Here is a 19,009-nt window from a genome sequence, read left to right as displayed (position 1 = left end):
AGAGGCTGGAACATGAAAAACTCGACATCATGGGATCGTAGACTGAAAGTTCACATCAGTGGTCGTTGAGTACACAATGTCACAATGAAACTGAAACCATATGGGTCTCATTTTGCCTAGCCACCACCGTACAAGTCTTGAAAAATGAATGCCCCTCTACCCCTAAATATATGTTTATCCATACATATTGATATTATACAGTGATGAATACAGGCACATTCTTCCTTATTCTATTTCTATTCAATCAACCTCATAAACATAGCCCCCACAGACCATCAAATGGTAGTAAGGCACGGCAGCTGTGGTGGGGTAAGGTGACTTGAAGGTGGTGGTGCACCATCACATTAACACAAGAAGGAAACTGCCATCCAACAAAACATGCATTATGCATTATCCAAAATGGTGGATCCTCAGACTCTGGTTGAAAAGGCCGTATTTGACTCTCATGAATTTTTTGAAGTCCAGAGACAAAATAAATTGTTATCCATTGTTCCTCATCATGCTCCGCTTCAAAGTTCTCAATGGAGCCTTCCTCCTAATGATTTTGTCAAAGTTAATGTTGATGCAACGTTTAGTTCTTCAAAATTATGTGGGGGTGGCTATGTTGCTAGAAATCATGAAGGGCGAGTTCTTAGTTTGGGCTCTTGGCTATTTCAAGATGTTTCTTCACCAGTGGTAGCTGAAAGTCTTTCACTTCGAGCGGCTAAACAAGTTTGTCTACAATGGGGCTGGCCTAGAATTATTTTTGAAGGGGATTGTCAAACAATTATGAAGTTGTGTTCATTAGCAGAAGCTTTGGCCACGATTATTCGCGATATTAAGGTTCTTCTTTAGCATGGAGAAGATTTCTCATTGAATTGGGTTCTAAGACACTGTAATAGGGTGGCTCCTGAAATATGTAGATGGTTTTTTCTTTCCAATTTTCTTGAGCCTATACGGTTCCTGCTTCTGTTGGAGATGCTTTGCTGGGGGATGTGTGTTGATTTTTCTGTTTCTTTTCTCTTGTTGCCTTGGTTTAAAAAAAAAAAAAATAGCAGTATTTACTATTCAGGAAATGAATCTTATTACATATATATATATATATATATATATATATATATGAAAAATGTTCAAATTTTGAGGGAGAAGATTGTGTTCACTAGCTATGAACCAAATCAATGCTAATAATTGAAGAGAAAATCAAAGCTCACCAAATAAGTAAGAAAATACGGAAAAGTCAATTTGTTTGCTTCTCTATTTAGTATTATTTCAAATTTTTTTTTTTAATTTCCATATTCTATCTGTATAATATTTAATTATTATTATTATTATTATTCTTTTTGCATTAGTAAGGCATACACTAACCCACAATTGCTTATTAGGAGGAAAAAATTATTATATTTCTTGACATGTCAAGTGTTGATCGGCTAGAATCAATGGTCCCGAGACTATGTAATAATTTATCGAAAGGAGGATTTAGCCTTCTGTTTTTTTGGCAAGTAAACATAGAGTACTATATTAACAAGGCTTTAAGAGAGAAAAAAAAAATTTAGTACTTTAAAGTACCTACTATGTAGTAGTACCTCTTGTTTATGTTTGGTTACATAAAATTTTAATTTTAAAATACTAATTATATGTAACCGAACATATTTTCAACAAGAATGAAATATCTATGAATCCACTAACTCTACCAAGACAAAAAGTAAGAGGTAGAGGGCCAGGAGGACAATCATAAAAGGATTCAGCAAAACAAAAGTCAAAAACAGAGTAAAGACCTTTTAGTCTCATGTGAGAATGCCCTGCCATGAGTGAATATATCTAGAACTGGACCCCAAACTATCTACAATACTCAGCCTTCCATTAATGAATTTATCACTTTTCTTTCGATAACATCCACATCCAACCGTAGCTTTCCTCTCTACAAAATGTAGATATATAGAATAATAGCTGTTCTGAAACCCATCGTCTTCAAATATAACATCACTTATAAGAGTGTTCATCAAACAGCTGTAACGACAACAACTATTTGAGTTTTACTCATTATTGACTTGGTTAAAGGCCTCCTTCAATGTCCATCAACTTGTGAGATAAAAAATAGGGCTTAAATCATAAAACCCTTACTACTTTTATTTTTTTTATTGTAAAATCTTAATCTATTTGTAAAAACTCCCAACAAGATTACAAAGTTGTCACTTTGTCCTAAATATGTTATATTGGGCAATTAACCTAGCGTAGGGATGGCAACGGGGGTGGGTTTGGGTGGGTCTTCCCTCCCCCGCCCCCGCAATCGTTTAAAAATCTTGCCCCCGTCCCCTCCCAAAACCACAAAAACGGGAGAACTTTCCACCCCATCCCCGTAATTGTTTAACATTTTTACCCCCGTGGGTACCCGCCCTGCCCCATTTAACACTATAATTTATTTATTGTTGAAATGGATTTGCTCTTTTTTTTTTTTCCCCTCATCTTCAATTCTTCACCATTGCAACTTTTCTTTTAATCAAATTTATTTGTTACTTTTAAGCAAAATTTGTGGATGGTCTTCCTACTTTCTTTGCAGAAAGGATAAGGAAGAAATTAAGAGATATGAATAATGGTATCTCTATCCCTTACAGAAACTATACCTATGGTGGATTAGTAAACATTGTAATCCAAGAAGGTTTAGCTCTCTGTAATGATCTGAAGTTACAAACCCAGTTAAAAGCACAGAGATTAACTGGTAGAAAAGAAGTAGGTGAATTTTGTGATCAATTAGCCTATTCAACTCCTTTATCTTATCCTACTACTAGGAAAAGACATAAGGCTGAGAAGCCTTATAAAAGGAAGTACTCCAAAAGAAAGAATTATCAAAAGAAAATTGATGATTCCAAACCGTACACTAAGCTTAAAAGGAAATATATTCCTAAAGCAAAGGGTAAAGGAAAGCCCAAAACAGAGGCTAAGTGTTTCAAATGTGTGTGTATAGGCCATTATGCCAATAAATGTAGAACTAAGGATAAACTTAGTAGTCTTCAAATTAATGAAGAACTAAAACTCCAATTAAGTAAATTATTGCTTAATACTAGTTTTTCTGAAATTGGTTCATTTGATTCCGAGAACATAGTCATGGAATTACAGTCTTCTTCTTCCTCTGAAGCAGAAAATAGTAATCCAAAATGTTCTTGCAATCCTTCACATGATAATTATAAAGCAATTGTTGAAATGAATGGGCTTAGTTTAAATGTTCTAACTACTCATCAACAATCTTTATTGGATCTTATAGATCAAGTTCAAGATCCTCGGATAAAAATGAAGATCTTTGAAATAGGTTCTGCTATTGCACAACCTAAAGAGGATAATGATAATCCAGATTTTCTACGATCTGAGAATCATTACAGCATGAAAGAAGTTCTAAACAGACTAGAACATCAAAGCCAAACCTCTCGTCCTGCAAACCTTCCAGATTTAAGAATGGAGGTTAACAATTAAAAAGCTGAAATCCGCCAAATGAAAATTCATCAAAACAGTATGGATTTGGAAATCAAGCTTTTAAAGGATAAGGCTAATCATGCTACTGAATCTTCATCTTTCCAGATTGAAGTATCCAAACCTGAAAACAAAGATTATCTTAATCTTTTAAATCAGGTTACTTATCAAAAATGTTACATCTCCATTAATTTGGTAATCAATCAGGAATTTACTATCACTAATGCGGTTGCTTTAGTTGATAGTGGTGCAGACATGAACTGTATCCAAGAAGGATTGGTCCCTACTCAATATTTTGAGAAAACCACTCAAGGTCTTACCAGTACAAGTGGTGGTAAGATGCAGATTAAGTATAAACTTAATCACGTTTTTATCTATAAACAAGGTATTTGTCTTCTATTTACCTTTTTACTTATTAAAAACATGGCACAATAGGTTATTCTGGGCATTCCTTTTTTAGCCTTGATTATGCCAATTGAGAAAATAGATTCTCATGGAATATGCTCAATTCTACAGGGTCAGTTAATTACTTTTGAGTTTTTGACCAAATCTGTGAATAAGCATATTAATGCTCTTAAAGATAGCATTTCTTTAAGGAATAGCAACTGAATTATTTGCAAAAGGAAGTCTTATCCTTAGAAATTCATCAACGATTGGTACAACCCACTGAGCAACAGAAAATCGAGTCAATATGACAAAATTTTCTAAATGATATCTGTAGTGATGTTCCTAATGCTTTTTGGGATAGAAAGAAGCATTTGTTTCTTTACCCTATGAAAAGGGATTTATCGATCTCATGATTCCTTCTAAAGCTAGTCCAAGCCACATGAAGGCTGACTATTTAGAACTGTGCAAAAAGGAAATTAGCTCTTTAATGGAAAAGAAGCTAGTTACCACCAGTTACTCCCCATGGAGTTGCAGAGCTTTTTATGTAAATAAAAACCCTGAAAAAGAACGAGGAGTTCCTCGTCTGGTTATTGATTATCAACCAGTCAATCTTTCTTTGAGTTGGATTTGGTACCTGATTCCCAACATAAAAGATCTGTTAGATAGATTACAGTTTGCTGTAATATTTTCTAAGTTTGATCTTAAATCAGGATATTACCAGGTACAGATTGCAAAAAAGGACAGATATAAAACTGCTTTTTGTGTACCCTTTAGACAGTATGAATTGACAGTAATGCCATTTTATCTTAAAAATGCCCCTTCAGAATTTCAACATATTTTGAATGACATTTTTAATCTTTATACTGAATTTTCTATTGTATATATTGATGATATTTTAATATTTTCAAAATCAATAGATCAACATTATAAACATTTGAAAATTTTCAAAGATGTCATTTACAGAAGTGGTTTAGCAGTTTCTGCTCCTAAACTAAAAATTTTCCTTACTCAAGTAAGTTTTTGGGTTATGAAATTTGTGATGGAAAAATTAGACCTATTGATCATAGAATTGAGTTTGCCTCTAAATTCCATGACGAAAATAAGGACAAAACTCAACTTCAAAGATTTCTTGATAGTCTGAATTATATTCGTAACCATTACAAGAATCTTACACAGGATACAACAATTTTGTATACAAGGTTGAGGAAATCACATTCTCCTTGGACTTTGGAACATACCAAATCAGTCCAGAAGATTAAACTGCGAGCTAAACAAATTCCTTGCCTGGCTCTTGCAAATTCTTCATGGTTTAAGATTGTTGAAACAGATGCATCCAACATTGGATATAGTGGTATTCTTAAATAGAAAAATCCAGAAACAGGAACAGAGGAGCTTGTGCACTTAACTTGAGGAACTTGGAAAAATGCATGATTAAATTATTCCACTATTAAGAAAGAAATTCTTTCTTTAGTTAAATGCATTTGTAAATTCCAAGATGATTTAATTAATTAGAAATTCTTGTTACGCATTGATTGTAGTGCTGCTAAACAAGTACTGGAAAAAGATGTTAAAATTTTAGTTTCCAAATAGATATTTGCTGGTTGGCAAGCTGATTTATCTGCTTTTGATTATTCAATTGAATATATTAAAGGTAGTTCTAACTCTTTACCTGTCTTTTTAACCCGTGAATTTCTACATGGTTCATGAGTCAGCCCCATAATGGGCAGGGCCGTGGTAATACCACAAAAGGCCGTGGCAAAGGCAAGGCAAAAGCTAAGAGTTATGAAAAGGAGGATAGGAGACTTTATAAGGAAGATTAATTCCTCGAGATGATGTAGATCTGGGTAGATCTAAAGATCTTCTAAAATTAAGAAGAACATCACCATCATGATCCTGGATAACACAGTCCAAATTCCTAATGAGGATAGGTTTTGCTGGAACTGCGTTAGGAATTTTAGACCAATTTTTGCATTAAATTGCTCCACAGGTCGTTGTTTCTAGTAAACCATTGACAGATGAGTAATAGGTCCTCTCTTAAGCAGAACACTGACAGAATAGTAACTTACTGTTCATTACATAATATTATAATGATTATACTATTCCGAACTTAAGCATTAACAATATTTAACAGTCATGTTAAACCCATTTTCCAGCATGGAAAGACAGGATTCACAGGATTCTGAATTTATCAAGAATTCAGAATTAATTGAATTTATAGATGTTCAGAGTAAATTGAACAAGTAGACTATTCCTCCAGTAAATGTGAGCAGCATTCACAAAATCGGGATGCTCAATCTTATTGATCTATGGGCAGTTAAAACCATAGAGCAGACCATTTAATTAAGCAGTTAGGATACAATAATTAAGTTATTGTTTCCACGGGATCTTCATCGATATATGAAGAAGTATAAGTACATCCATATCAGTTTAATCCAAATTGCTTTTAGACCTTTAACTTTACTTGGTATGGATGCTTGTATTCAAGCAACACTTAGGGATGCTAGGTGTTTGGATTTTAACCCTTCTTTGATGGGTGCTTTAGAAACCAGTCTATGTCTGTAATACCCCTATTTCTCAAAAGGATATAATTAGAATTTTATTATTTGTTTTTTGTGCATTTTAATTGATTCATTCAGTATTTGTTTTATATGCATTTTAATTGATTCATTCATTATTTGTTTTATGTGCATTTAAATGTGATTATCTAGTTATGTGTTTAATTGTAATTGTTTATTTATTTTATTATTGGCTTAAGTGATTAATTGTAATTTTTAAATTAATTGTTTAGGTGTTATTTAATTTACGTATTTGATTAATTGGTGGTTTAGATGACATGTGTTTTATATGGCTTATATGACTTAATTGGTATGTATTTTATATGGTCGTGTATATAGTTTAGGTTTAGGATTTTCTTTTATGAAGATAAATTAGCCGACTTAAAGTTTAGTTGGAATTAAAAGTAGGTAAACGCCTATATATAGAACAGTATATGACTGCTAGGGTGGGAAAACCCTAATCACGTATAGTTCATGAGAGGAAAAACTGAGGGGTTCTTGAGAGGAAAAACAGAGGGAAATTGAGAGAATCAATTAGGATTTCGGCCATAGATTGAAGGTCGTACCAAGGATGAACGAAGGGATGGCTTGTGGGATTGAAACCAAGCAATAAGAGGGTTACCGGTATTCGGCAGTCGTCGGAGAATTTAGAAACGATGTTGAAAGGTTTCAAACCGAAACCTAAAGACAAGTTTCATACTATCTCATTCCTGTAAACTTATATTCTATGCATTCTTTATAGTCTCCAGGGATTAATTCAACTTTTAAAACTGATGGTTGATGCATGTTATATCGGACTGTAATTTGTTTTACGTTTAAATAACTGAAATCGGTTTCTTGCATAAACTGTTTTGATTATGATTTAAACTTCTGTCAAACAATTTGTATTGGAATTAGAGGAGTTTCTAGGACTATGAATTAGCGTTACCAAATTATTAGCTCTGGGTGCATAGGAGTTTGTGTGTATATTCTATGGCACTTGGAAGTATGTAGATCATTCCCTTGTCGACATGGGAGGATTACGTTGTTATTTGATATAACCTACGCATCGTATGATTATTGTGTTTCTTAACATATAGGAACCCTGTCTACCACTTGGTATATTGGAGTTAAGTGGAGCCCTTATAGTGAGGTTGCGTCTACTTGGGAATAAGAGGATGTTTTTCGCTCACAGTTTCCAAGCATAATGGAAGAATAATGGAATGAAGTAAGGACGAATTTCGAGGACGGAATTTCTTTTGTTAGGGGGGAAGAATGTAATGCCCCTAATTTTAAAAGGATAGTCTCGGTATTTATTTATTTATTTTTATTGTATTTTTTTAATTGTTTAATTGATTATTTGACTAATTGTTTATGTGTTTAATTGAATTAAGTGTTACTTGATTAATTGGCTACTTATCTATGTGTTATTTGTATTTTGTTTAGGTGTTATTTGTATTATTTGTTTAATTAGATTGTGTGCTTAAATGATGTATTTAATTAATTGTAATTAATTATAAATTAAATGATTAAATGTTTTATTTTATTTTATTTTATGGTTATGGTTAGTGGTAATGGGCTAACTAATTGGATCCCATGAACTACTTGGATAGGAGGTTGGATGGGTATGGATAATTACCCGTGATAGTTGTATATGTATATATATAGATATATATGTATATACATATATATAAAAAGGAAAGTAATTTATTAATATTATAGTAACTTTAGTATTAATAAATAATCTGATGTATATATTTTATATATTTATATAATAAGGATATACATATATTTTATACGTAACATGTTTTAAGTTACCTTTTTAATATTATGGTAACTTTAGTATAAATAAATAATTTGATGTATATATTTTATTTATTTAATGAGGATACAGATAGATTATATACGTAACATGTTTTAAGTTACTTTTTAATATTATGGTAACTTTAGTATAAATAAATAATCTTATGTATATATTTTATTTATTTAATGAGGATATAGATAGATTATATACGTAACATGTTTTAAGTTACCTTTTAATATTATGGTAACTTTAGTATTAATAAATAATCTAATATATATATTTTATTTAATTAATAAGGACATACATAGATTATATACGTAACATATTTTAAGTTACCTTTTTAATTTTTTAATTTTTTAATTTTTCTTTATTAAGTTGACTTGGATTGGAAAAATGAATAGGGTTATTATTTAGCCTATAAATACACAACTATAGGTTGAAAAAGGAGTGAAAATATATCACGTAATATATTCTAGAGAGAGAGAGAGTTAGAGAGGAAAGAGAAAGAGGAAGGAATGAGGAGAAAACCCTTTAGAGAGAAGATCAAGGAAGAAGAAGTTTAACTTTCAGTCCGAAAGTTTAAGGTAAGTTCTTCTTCTATCTCTTTCCCTTTGATTCGTGTTTCTATACATGCCTAGGAAATTTCAGGATTTATTAAACACATAAAATTAAATAATTATGCATGTTTAATTGGATTAGAACATAGGTTTTATGAATTTGGTTCATATCTGTTCTTGTGTTATGAATTGATAAATGCATGATTTTGATTTGATTTCCGGTGTGAATTTTTACATGTTTAAATTATGTATATTTCATATCTGTGGAATGATAGAACATAGAAACATGCCTAGGATTCCTGAACATTAAATAGGAACTAGGTTTGGGTTTAAATAAATTTAAATAGACTCAATCATAATGATGCTTGCTATTTGAATGTTTTAAACAAACGAATGAATTTAATCTATTAATATGTTTTAATAATTGAGATTAAATGCGTAGGATGAATTGGATATGGAGAATGCTTATTTGACTGTATAATAAAATATCATCATATGTATAAGATTCAGTTTATGTAGAACTTATGATATAGGAAACTTAAATAAATAATAAGTCATTCCTATTTTGTGATAACTTGATATCATATTATCATAATTATTTCTGGATTGTTTGATGTATTTCCTTAATCGTTACATCAATTGTTGAATTGTGTGATTTAATGCACCGGTATGGGACGGTGGCATTCTAGGAACGGATTAACTTATCAGTTAAGTCCTACCTATTTTATATAAGGGAATGGATTAACTAAAATGTTAAGTCCTACTTATATTCAAGTCAGGTCAGCTGAACAAGTTGAATGACTTGTGGATGATTAATTTATTATATAAGGGAATGGATTAACTAAAATGTTAAGTCCTACTTATATTCAAGTCAGGTCAGCTAAACAAGTTGAATGACTTATGGAGGATTAATTTATACCAGATAGGATGGTTACTAGATTATATATATATAAGTATGGTGCCATGATATGAGCTTGAGTCTCAGGATCAGTGGTTAGGGTGCGTATATCGCCAGGGATGTGTAACTAGATATGGTGTAGTTGTGTACCCTGGTAGGTCTAGGTATTCATGCCTACTATATGTGTGTTTTGCATATTGCCTACTATTCAGGTTGAGACAACCCTATAGTCTAGTGAGGTTCCTTTAGTGTGTATATATATATATATACGGACTACTAGTTACTGTTGGATTGACTAGGATGTATACGTGTATCGGATCTCTGCTTGGACTGTAGTAGAGTAGAACTTGTTTGTGGGCCTGACCCACCATTATTTTTCAGGTGTTCGTCAAAAGTAGAGGTTGTTCGTGCTGAGCAGGGATCAGTCTACTTCATTCTTCCGATGCTACATAGGAGTTCCTTTATGATTCAGTTTCCTGATTTAGACAGTTATTGCTGTCATTTATTTAGTTTGGATTTTCTAGGGGTCCACACAATATGGATTCCCGAGTTGTATTTTGGAGGATCAATTGTATCAGAAGAGTTTATTAATTAATGGAAATATATTCTAAGGTTTATTATTAAATTATCATTTTAGTTTCTTTTCAGCATTTTATTTATTCTTCTTTATTCTCTTGTATTCTGTGTTCGTTTATTATCAATTTGTTTTGATATCCTTGGGTATTCAGGCGTGGGCCTGGCCAACCCGCATTTAGAAATCCGGGGGGTATCACAGATGACGTGTGTTTTATATGGCTTATATGACTTAATTGGTATGTATTTTATATGATCGTGTATATAGTTTAGGTTTAGGGTTTTCTTTTATGAAGATAAATTAGCCAACTTAAAGTTTAGTTGGAATTAAAAGTAGGTAAACGTCTATATATAGAACAGTATATGACTGCTAGGGTGGGAAAACCCTAATCACGTATAGTTCATGAGAGGAAAAATTGAGGGGTTCTTGAGAGGAAAAACAGAGGGAAATGAGAGAATCAATTAGGATTTCGGCCATAGATTGAAGGTCGTACCAAGGATAAAGGAAGGGATGGCTTGTGGGATTGAAACCAAGCAATAAGAGGGTTACTGGTAGTAGGCAGTCGTCGGAGAATTTAGAAACGATGTTGAAAGGTTTCAAACCGAAACCTAAAGGCAAGTTTCATACTATCTCCTTCCTGTAAACTTATATTCTGTGCATTCTTTATAGTCTCCAGGGATTAATTCAACTTTTAAAACTGATGGTTGATGCATGTTATGTCGGACTGTAATTTGTTTTACGTTTAAATAACTGAAATCGGTTTCTTGCATAAACTGTTTTGATTATGATTTAAACTTCTGTCAAACAATTTGTATTGGAATTAGAGGAGTTTCTAGGACTATTGGGACTTGAGTTGAACCCTCGGAACTTAAAAAAAAAAATTGGAATAGCGGGTTGAATTTCACCGGAAGCGAAAAAGACAAACAGAGGAAGCGGAAAAGGAAAAATGGAGGCTGGGAGAGTGGAGGCGGCTCCACCCTTCAATGGAGTCGGCTCCATTGAAGTGGAGTCAGTTCCACCCTTCAATGGACTCGGCTCCATTGAAGTGGAGTTGGCTCCACATGATGTAGAGGCGGCTCCAAGGAGAGTGGAGCCTGCTCAACCTTAGATTGGAGCCTGCTCAACCCAAAATTGGAGCCTCCTCAACCGAAAATTGGAGCCTCCTTAACCCAAAATTGGAGCTTCCTCAACCCAAAATCAGAGCCTGCTCTACCTTTTGTAAATGCCTAGTAAGTGGTTTTGGTGGTTTTCGGGCTGCAGGGGCTAAAGTACAATACTGAAGTTTAATTAGGGGTTTTAAAATAATATATATAACATATTTAAAGACCCAGGAATATTGGTTTATGCTATGGTAAGGGACGGCATGAAATATAAACATGTAATTTGCATGCTGTCAAGGAAGGAGAAATGATTAAATTTCTAGTTTGTTTTAGCAACTTAAACGGAGTGGTATGAAATTTCCTATGGGGTGTTATATAACTGATATATATAATTTAATGAAAACTAGAAAGGTTGGTCTAGGATGTGGTTATAGACGTCATGAACTTTAGATACTAAGTTGCATGCTGTCAGGAGTGGTAGAAATTTTAGTTGCTGGTTTTGATTTAGCGAACTAAACGGACTGGTACGGAAGTATTTTTGGGATTTTAGCACAATATGCTCAGTTTATAATTCTGAATATCGTTATATCATGCTATGGATATTAATTGATGAACTGCTAAAATTTCTGTTCAGTCAATTATATGGATGTGGATAGTTTAAATTGTTTATCATTACTTTAGCAATTTAAATGGAAATTATGTGATTATAATCATTTACTGGATGCATAATAGGATCTTGTCTATATTTGATTTCTATTATGTTTGGCTCTGGATGGATTTGATGTTTGAATGATTCTGCATCATTTATGGATCATATGCATTATATGCACCGGTATGGGATGGTGGCATATTAGGGATGGATTAGATCAAAACACTAAGTCCTACCCCTTCATACATACGGAATAGATTAACTCAAATAGTTAAATCCTACATGGATGCATGTCCTGTCAACTAAAACAGTTGAACTACATATCGGATTTTTGTTTTATTTTTCTACATTAGGAAGGATAGGAATTAATTAAAACATTTAAATCCTAATTATATGTTGCGTTTTGACGACGAATAGTTGATCGGCACAACATTGTATTTGGATGGAATTTATATATATCATTATGGTACCGTGATATGAGTCTCCTGATCACGGTTAGGGTGCGTATATCGCCTAAAATGGATAACTAGGCCTGATAATGTTTCCCTGGTTGTTCTACTCGGGTTGAGACAGATTATATGGGCTAGTGAGCGTCCTATAGTGTGTATCTACATCTATATGGACTATTTTAGCTATTGCCGAGCTATTTAGGATGTATCTGCGTATCGGGTTTATGTACGGATTGTAGTAGGATGGAACTTGCATGTGGGCCTGACCCACTCCTATTTTTTTTGGTGATTACTAGGTTTAGTGCTTGCTCATGATGATGCAAATACAGTCACTCACTCTTCCGATTATATAGGATTTTCTTTCTTATTTAGGTTTTGGATTTTGATTGTGTAAATGTACTTATCATTTGGGATTATTAGGGGCTCACTAGATGGATTCCTGAGTTGTACGGATTTGAAAGTTTAAATTATATTAAACTTTTATTTGGAGGATTTTCATATTTAGGATTCTTTTCAGCTTATTATTTTATCTTTTTATTCTTTTGTAGTCCTGCTTGTTTACATATTAATTGTTTGGTATCCTTCGGGTTTGGGCTCAAACTTGATCAACCCGTGTCTCGGATTTGAAGGGTATCACAGTGTCATGGACCGGTTTACTTTGATGTTTATCTAAGTCTGAATTTATCCCTGTCGGATTAAAACATATGTGAAGCGACTAGTCTTCGGGTACAGACTTATGGGTATAATTTCTTACTTGGATCGGAGGTGATAAGTGTGATTTATCGCATCCATTATAAGGTACTTGATACCTATTGTCCAAAAGCCATTCGCAAAGACTCTAAAGGAGTAACAGCGATATGGGATACAAATATATTCACCTCGAATGTTGCTACAAAAAGGATGATTCCTTGGAGTGAAATAACATTCCCTGAGCATTGGACAATTCCTGACGCAGTTTCAGCAAAACCTATCCTCAATAGGAATTTGGACTGTGTTATCCAGGATCATGATGGTGATGTTCTTCTTAATTTTAGAAGATCTTTAGATCTACCCAGATCAACATCATCTCGAGGAATTAATCTTCCTTATAAAGTCTCCTATCCTCCTTCTCGTAACTCTGTTTCAGCCTTAACAGAGGATGATCGACTAAAGTTGAAGAGAATCCAGCAATCTCAGAATGAAATTCCACGAGGCGTTTATGAACCAACACCAAAAGGTGTATCACCTCGCGAATTTGGAATCGAGTTCAGCCCCACACCATCAGAAATGGGTACTGACAAACAAACTGAAAATCAGAATGAAGAAAAAGAACGAATATTCAAAATATATTTAGAATAATATACTATTTTTTATAATATTTTTAAAGTATTCTTTAAATAATGACTAACAAATTATGCAATAATCTTGTCTTCTTACTCTTAACTAATTAAAAAAAAAGGCCCACTGTATTGTAACAAACCAAATTTTGTTTTAGGGGCGTGTTTGGATTAAAAAAACACCCCAAATATCACTTATTTTTTTTTTAGCCTTTATAGTTTTTTTTTTTTTTTTTCCTCAACAAAGTAGAAGCAAAAAACCATTAAGAAACTTGTCCAAACAGTGCCTTAAAGGTTTTTTTGGACAAAAAATTTACCTTCTAGAATTCCAAATTGAATAGGAGTTGACAATTATAATTTTTAAAAGTTAACGTGGCACCTATTTTTTCATATTGATATGAATTTAACATTTATCGACAGGTAAGCTGAAGTGATTTTAAGCAATTTTTTAAAATAGTTGTATTGATATTACCAATTACATTTAACATTTGCCCTACCATTTTTATTTCGATACATTAATGTATTTTTATACGTTTTTATTTTTTGACATAATAATGTATTTTTATACATCTTTATATTATTTGTAAGCTATAAGTTGTGAAAAGAGTTACTTTTTGAGTTTACTTAGTTGAAATCATAATTCCACTTTTTTTGTAGGTGCTTATTGGAGATGCAGTAAAGAAGAAAAGCCTTGTACTAACTGTGTTAGGTTGTTTTGGTTGTTTATTTAAATTAACATTATCGTGAATTCGATGTACAATTTTTATTGGGAGGATTTAATCATGTTTTAAAATTATTAATAATTGGCCCGGTCCATGGATCCAATTAAATTAATTCATTAATTAATTTCTACTCCACTAAAAGAAATTAATTGAACTCCAATTAAATAATAAATAACCTCTAAGTCAATGTTGCACTTTGACCCCTCTGTGCATAATTAGTTATCGGATAAATAAAGCCATCAATCCGACTACTTAATTAATATATTTATTTTGGTACCTTTGATTATTTCTGACTTGATGACAATAAAACATTTGTTTGACAAAAATAATAATTTAAATAAATAAATATATAATAAATCATTTTGTCTAAAATATACGAAGGCCTTCGAATTTAATTTGTGATCAACCATAATCAATACAAAATAAATACAAGTAGCACTGATGCAAATATTGAGAATATAACCCTCTAACTATTAATTACATAACTATCCAAAGTGCCAATATATGGATCCCGAAGTATCCACTGAACAAATCAAAGTAATTATTAATTAATAAAAGAGTCTATACTTCTCTCATGTTTAAGAGTCAAATGCCATGACAGTGATAAGGAGCAATTGCATACGACAGCTCTCGCAATATATCTCAACTTAACATGGATCTAGTTCAAGTCTTAGTTAATAATGAGTCCATCCATAATTACCGACTATGAACAATTTATGATTACTATTTATATTCATGTATTGATCGCCATCACATACATATATAAGTCTCTTGCAATCAAGTGGACACTATCAATTCCATAATAAATCGAAACATAATACATTGAATTCACCAATTATATAAATCATAAATATTTCAGATATGTCAAGAATATATGTCACTATAATAAAAATAGGAATTTGCTATGTCAGGGCATATAAATCCCAACAGCTTGTTACACAATGTCCATCATTGAGAGGTTTTAACGTCCTCCAGGTTTGTTCATAAACTAGTTTAGATGTGCTCTGCTCGTTGTTTACCCCTTGAACTCCAAAATCGAAATGCTATTGTAGCTTCTGTCCAAATACACGCTCCTATTGACATATAATACGGGTGAAAGTTTGCGAAAGTATTTCAAATTCTTCATTTAGAACAACCGGTGCCGAGATCGATGATGCATTGTGGTGATCCTTATAGGTGAGGATAAAATTTATTTATTACAAATGTAAATAATTTTGTTGGAAACTTGTTACATGAAAACTAATTCAATAAAGCCATTCAAAAGTCCTTGCGTATGCATTAAAAAAAAGAAAAAAAAAAAAGAGCAGACTTGAAGACCACCCCATTGTGATTTCAGTTCATTCACTACCAAGCATTAAAGGCAATTCATTCACAAGCAAGAATTAAAGGTCAATTCAAGCCCAAATCTATGGTTATGGTTTCCAAATTGACCATTACAACTTTTTTCAAGTAACAATACAAATAATCCTCCGTTTTAAATGTAATGAACTAATGGGAATATAATTTCAATTAGTAATCAAAACATAATGAAATGTCTATAGAAATAGCTAAGTTCTGTATTTATCTATTTATTTGGATTGTTTTACTATTTTTAAACTCTACAAAGTTCAAGACTCCCAATTGTTGCAACAGTTACTAATGTTATTTCTCACTATTTCAAGCTCTGATTGCCAGCCATAGCCTATATAATTCTTTCTTCTGATCAGCAATAGTCATTATATATATTAGATCACTATTCACTACTAACCCAAAATCCAAATTTAACTATCCAAATATGAGCTGAAGATTCACAAATCTCCTTTTATTTCCTAATTAGGTTCATAAATCTCCTTATCACCATACTATTGAGATAATAGTTGTATTCAGGTCGATTTAGTTGAAAAACTATACCTCAAGGTTGCCAACCAAACAAGGAGTACCATCTAAATCTTGGACCTTTATACAACCTTGTTACCATAGCATGAACTGATACAAAATTTCATTCACACTCTTCTAATAAACTTGTTCAAATTTTCCTCTATGTTGCACTTAAATTCCTTGTTCTTTCAAATGAATTTTATATCATGAGGCCTCAAAGAAAAGCATGAAAAAGGAGGAAATATGTGATGAAAGCACAAACATGCTCTTAATATGGTACCTTGCACATTTAAAAAAGAAAAGCTTAAAACCATTTAAATGATTTTAGAACTTAGTGAAGATAAAACTACATACAACTATAGATACATGGTATTGAAAAATAGTATGTATGTAGGCATTGGAAGTGAACAAAATGCCAAGAAGTCCATTAGAGTTTGAAGCAATGTTCAAATCTGGCCCATAGGAGGTTCCGCTTAACCTTATTGCCCAAAATTTTGAATCCTTTCTTAGTTCGTGTGGTGGCTCATAAAATGTTTTGATCACGCTAGAAATTAGTATACCAAAAATTGGAAGAATTGCACCATTGATGATTGCAGATATGGTTCCCACTATCAGCACCGGAACCTCTGGCTGATAGTGGGAACCATTCCACGATGATCCTCGACTGATCGATCGTGGGAATGACATTCGCTGACTTGAATGTCTAACAGATTCCGAAGTAATTTCTGATTTGTCTTGGTCAATTGCCAATAAAAGATGATAAGATAGAAAATAAAAGGCTGAGATTTAGAAACACGTCACAGATAGCAGCTGAGTATGGTACCTGCTGCAATAACTATCTTAGCACATTGCGATCCTTTAAGATATTTTGCTAAGATTATTTACCACTCAATAGAGCAGATTTCTTGCCACTGTGGGAACCATTGTGATAGATCTAAATATCAAACTATAAAAGACAATTAATTGAATTTATTTTATTTTATTTATTTATTTATTTTTTACCATAAAATTCTGTCCACACCTTAACTTTGATCTTCAAGTATGGCTACCATGTGAACAAGACATGTGGTGCATTACAGTATGACAGGGCAGAGCGCCATAGTGCAAAATTTTCCCATTTATAAATGATGTAGGACAAATGCAAAACAAAATTACTTTCTTTAGTACCAAACTGATGTAGGGAAGCTCTAGAAATCTTGGAATGACACGCAACTCAAGATTTCATTATAAGGGTGCTATCAAGCTTCATGTAGGATTCCCAATTTTCCCTTCTTATTAATACTTTGTATATTTGTTACATGCAGTTTTTAAAAATGCTTGAAGCACCCATGTTGGACACATGACACTAAAACATGGATAATACATTATTTAAAATGCATCTAAGAAGCATGTACAACAATTATAGGATATAAAACAGAGATATAAATCATTTGTAACCACCACTAGTACATACACACAACATTATCTACTTCAATGGCCACTCTTCTCAAAATGGTATTGTCACTCTCGATAACTCTTAACTTGTTTTCACATCTATTCACTTAAAACCTAGACACCATTAGCATATAACATTCTTTCTGTCCTTTAAAATAGATTTAAAAAAAAAAAAAAAAAAAAAAAACACAACAACAGAGTTGCAGAGTCAGATATTTCCAGAAGTAGATTTCACTCCTTAGCAGCCATACTTGGAGACAAAAAAAAAAAAAACATTGAGATTGTCTAATGATCGAAACTTAAAATTTTCAAATAAATAAAAAAAAAACATAAAATTGAACAACCGACTCTAAGATCTGAATGAAAAATTGAATCACCATAAACAGAAAAGATAAAAAAAATAAAATCCATTCAATGGCCCAAAAATAAGGAAATCATAAAAGATTAAGTAATTAAATCTTCAAATTTTCCATTGTTGTCCTGATTTTCCTAAGTAAAAAAACAATAAAATAAACTTAAGAAAAAAGTCAGTTCTAATGTAATATAAGCAATTATACACAGTTATTTTTTTTTTCTTTTCTTTTCTTCTTCTTTTTTAATCATTTTTTTAGATCATTTAAGGTGATAAATTTTTTTTTTTTTTTTGATAAGTAAATAAAAATTTGAGGTTGTTATGTTTATAAAGATGCAATTTTTCATCACCTTTTGGAATTCATCCAATGCAGCCATGTTTATTTATATATTTATTTTATCTCAAAAATATTAACTGTAAATGAATTGCACTACAACCAGCCACACAAACAAGTTCGCAGATAGGCACATCACACAATTTGCAAAGGAAAGCAGAGGACCTGTTACTTATTTTATTTGAGGTAATCTTCTCCATGAAGTGCACCTTTGTTACTTATTTTAAGTTTATGATGCTTTGTCACGGTATTCTGTTTGTGCCATTCAAAAGTCCTAGCGTATGCATAAGAACACTGATATTAAAATTTGTAAAGTAACATATTGAAACATGTGCAAAATTGCTAAAATGAGGGTGAAATTTTGTAAAAGTTTTTGTTAATAACATTAAGACTCTTAGAAGTAGGCCACTTCCTTGTTATGTTCTTTCACCCAAATTTATAACTTACATCAACTGAAAATGATCTTACATATTAGCAAATTGTTTTCTCCATCACAAAATTTTATATGTTCTTTCACGCTTTGTTGATATGTTCTTTCACCCAAATTTGTAACTCATATCAATTGAAGAGGATCTTACATCTTAGCAAATTGTTTCATCTA

At 32.3% G+C, this 19,009-nt stretch overlaps 1 protein-coding gene and 1 long non-coding RNA gene across 2 annotated transcripts in view; one reads left to right on the top strand and one right to left on the bottom strand.

Moving 5' to 3' along the window:
- Window positions 1–399: 399 nt before the first annotated feature.
- Window positions 400–834, top strand: LOC132272583 (uncharacterized). The gene has a single exon (XM_059773703.1). The coding sequence runs from the start codon at window positions 400–402 to the stop codon at window positions 832–834; it is 435 nt and encodes a 144-aa protein (XP_059629686.1).
- A 14,459-nt stretch (window positions 835–15,293) lies between these two features.
- LOC132273850 (uncharacterized) overlaps window positions 15,294–19,009 on the bottom strand; it is a 54,343-nt gene continuing 50,627 nt past the window's right edge. The window contains exon 2 of the long non-coding RNA XR_009470268.1: window positions 15,294–15,600. This is a non-coding gene — a long non-coding RNA (uncharacterized LOC132273850). The remainder of the gene's footprint in view (window positions 15,601–19,009) is intronic.

This window comes from Cornus florida, unplaced genomic scaffold (assembly GCF_030987335.1).
Source record: "Cornus florida cultivar Cherokee Brave unplaced genomic scaffold, ASM3098733v1 CherokeeBrave_3.0.0_Hap2_Chr09, whole genome shotgun sequence".
NCBI classification, from domain to species: domain Eukaryota; kingdom Viridiplantae; phylum Streptophyta; class Magnoliopsida; order Cornales; family Cornaceae; genus Cornus; species Cornus florida.
The sequence above is the reverse complement of the archived record's forward strand: the minus strand, read 5'-3'. Positions and strand labels throughout refer to the sequence as shown.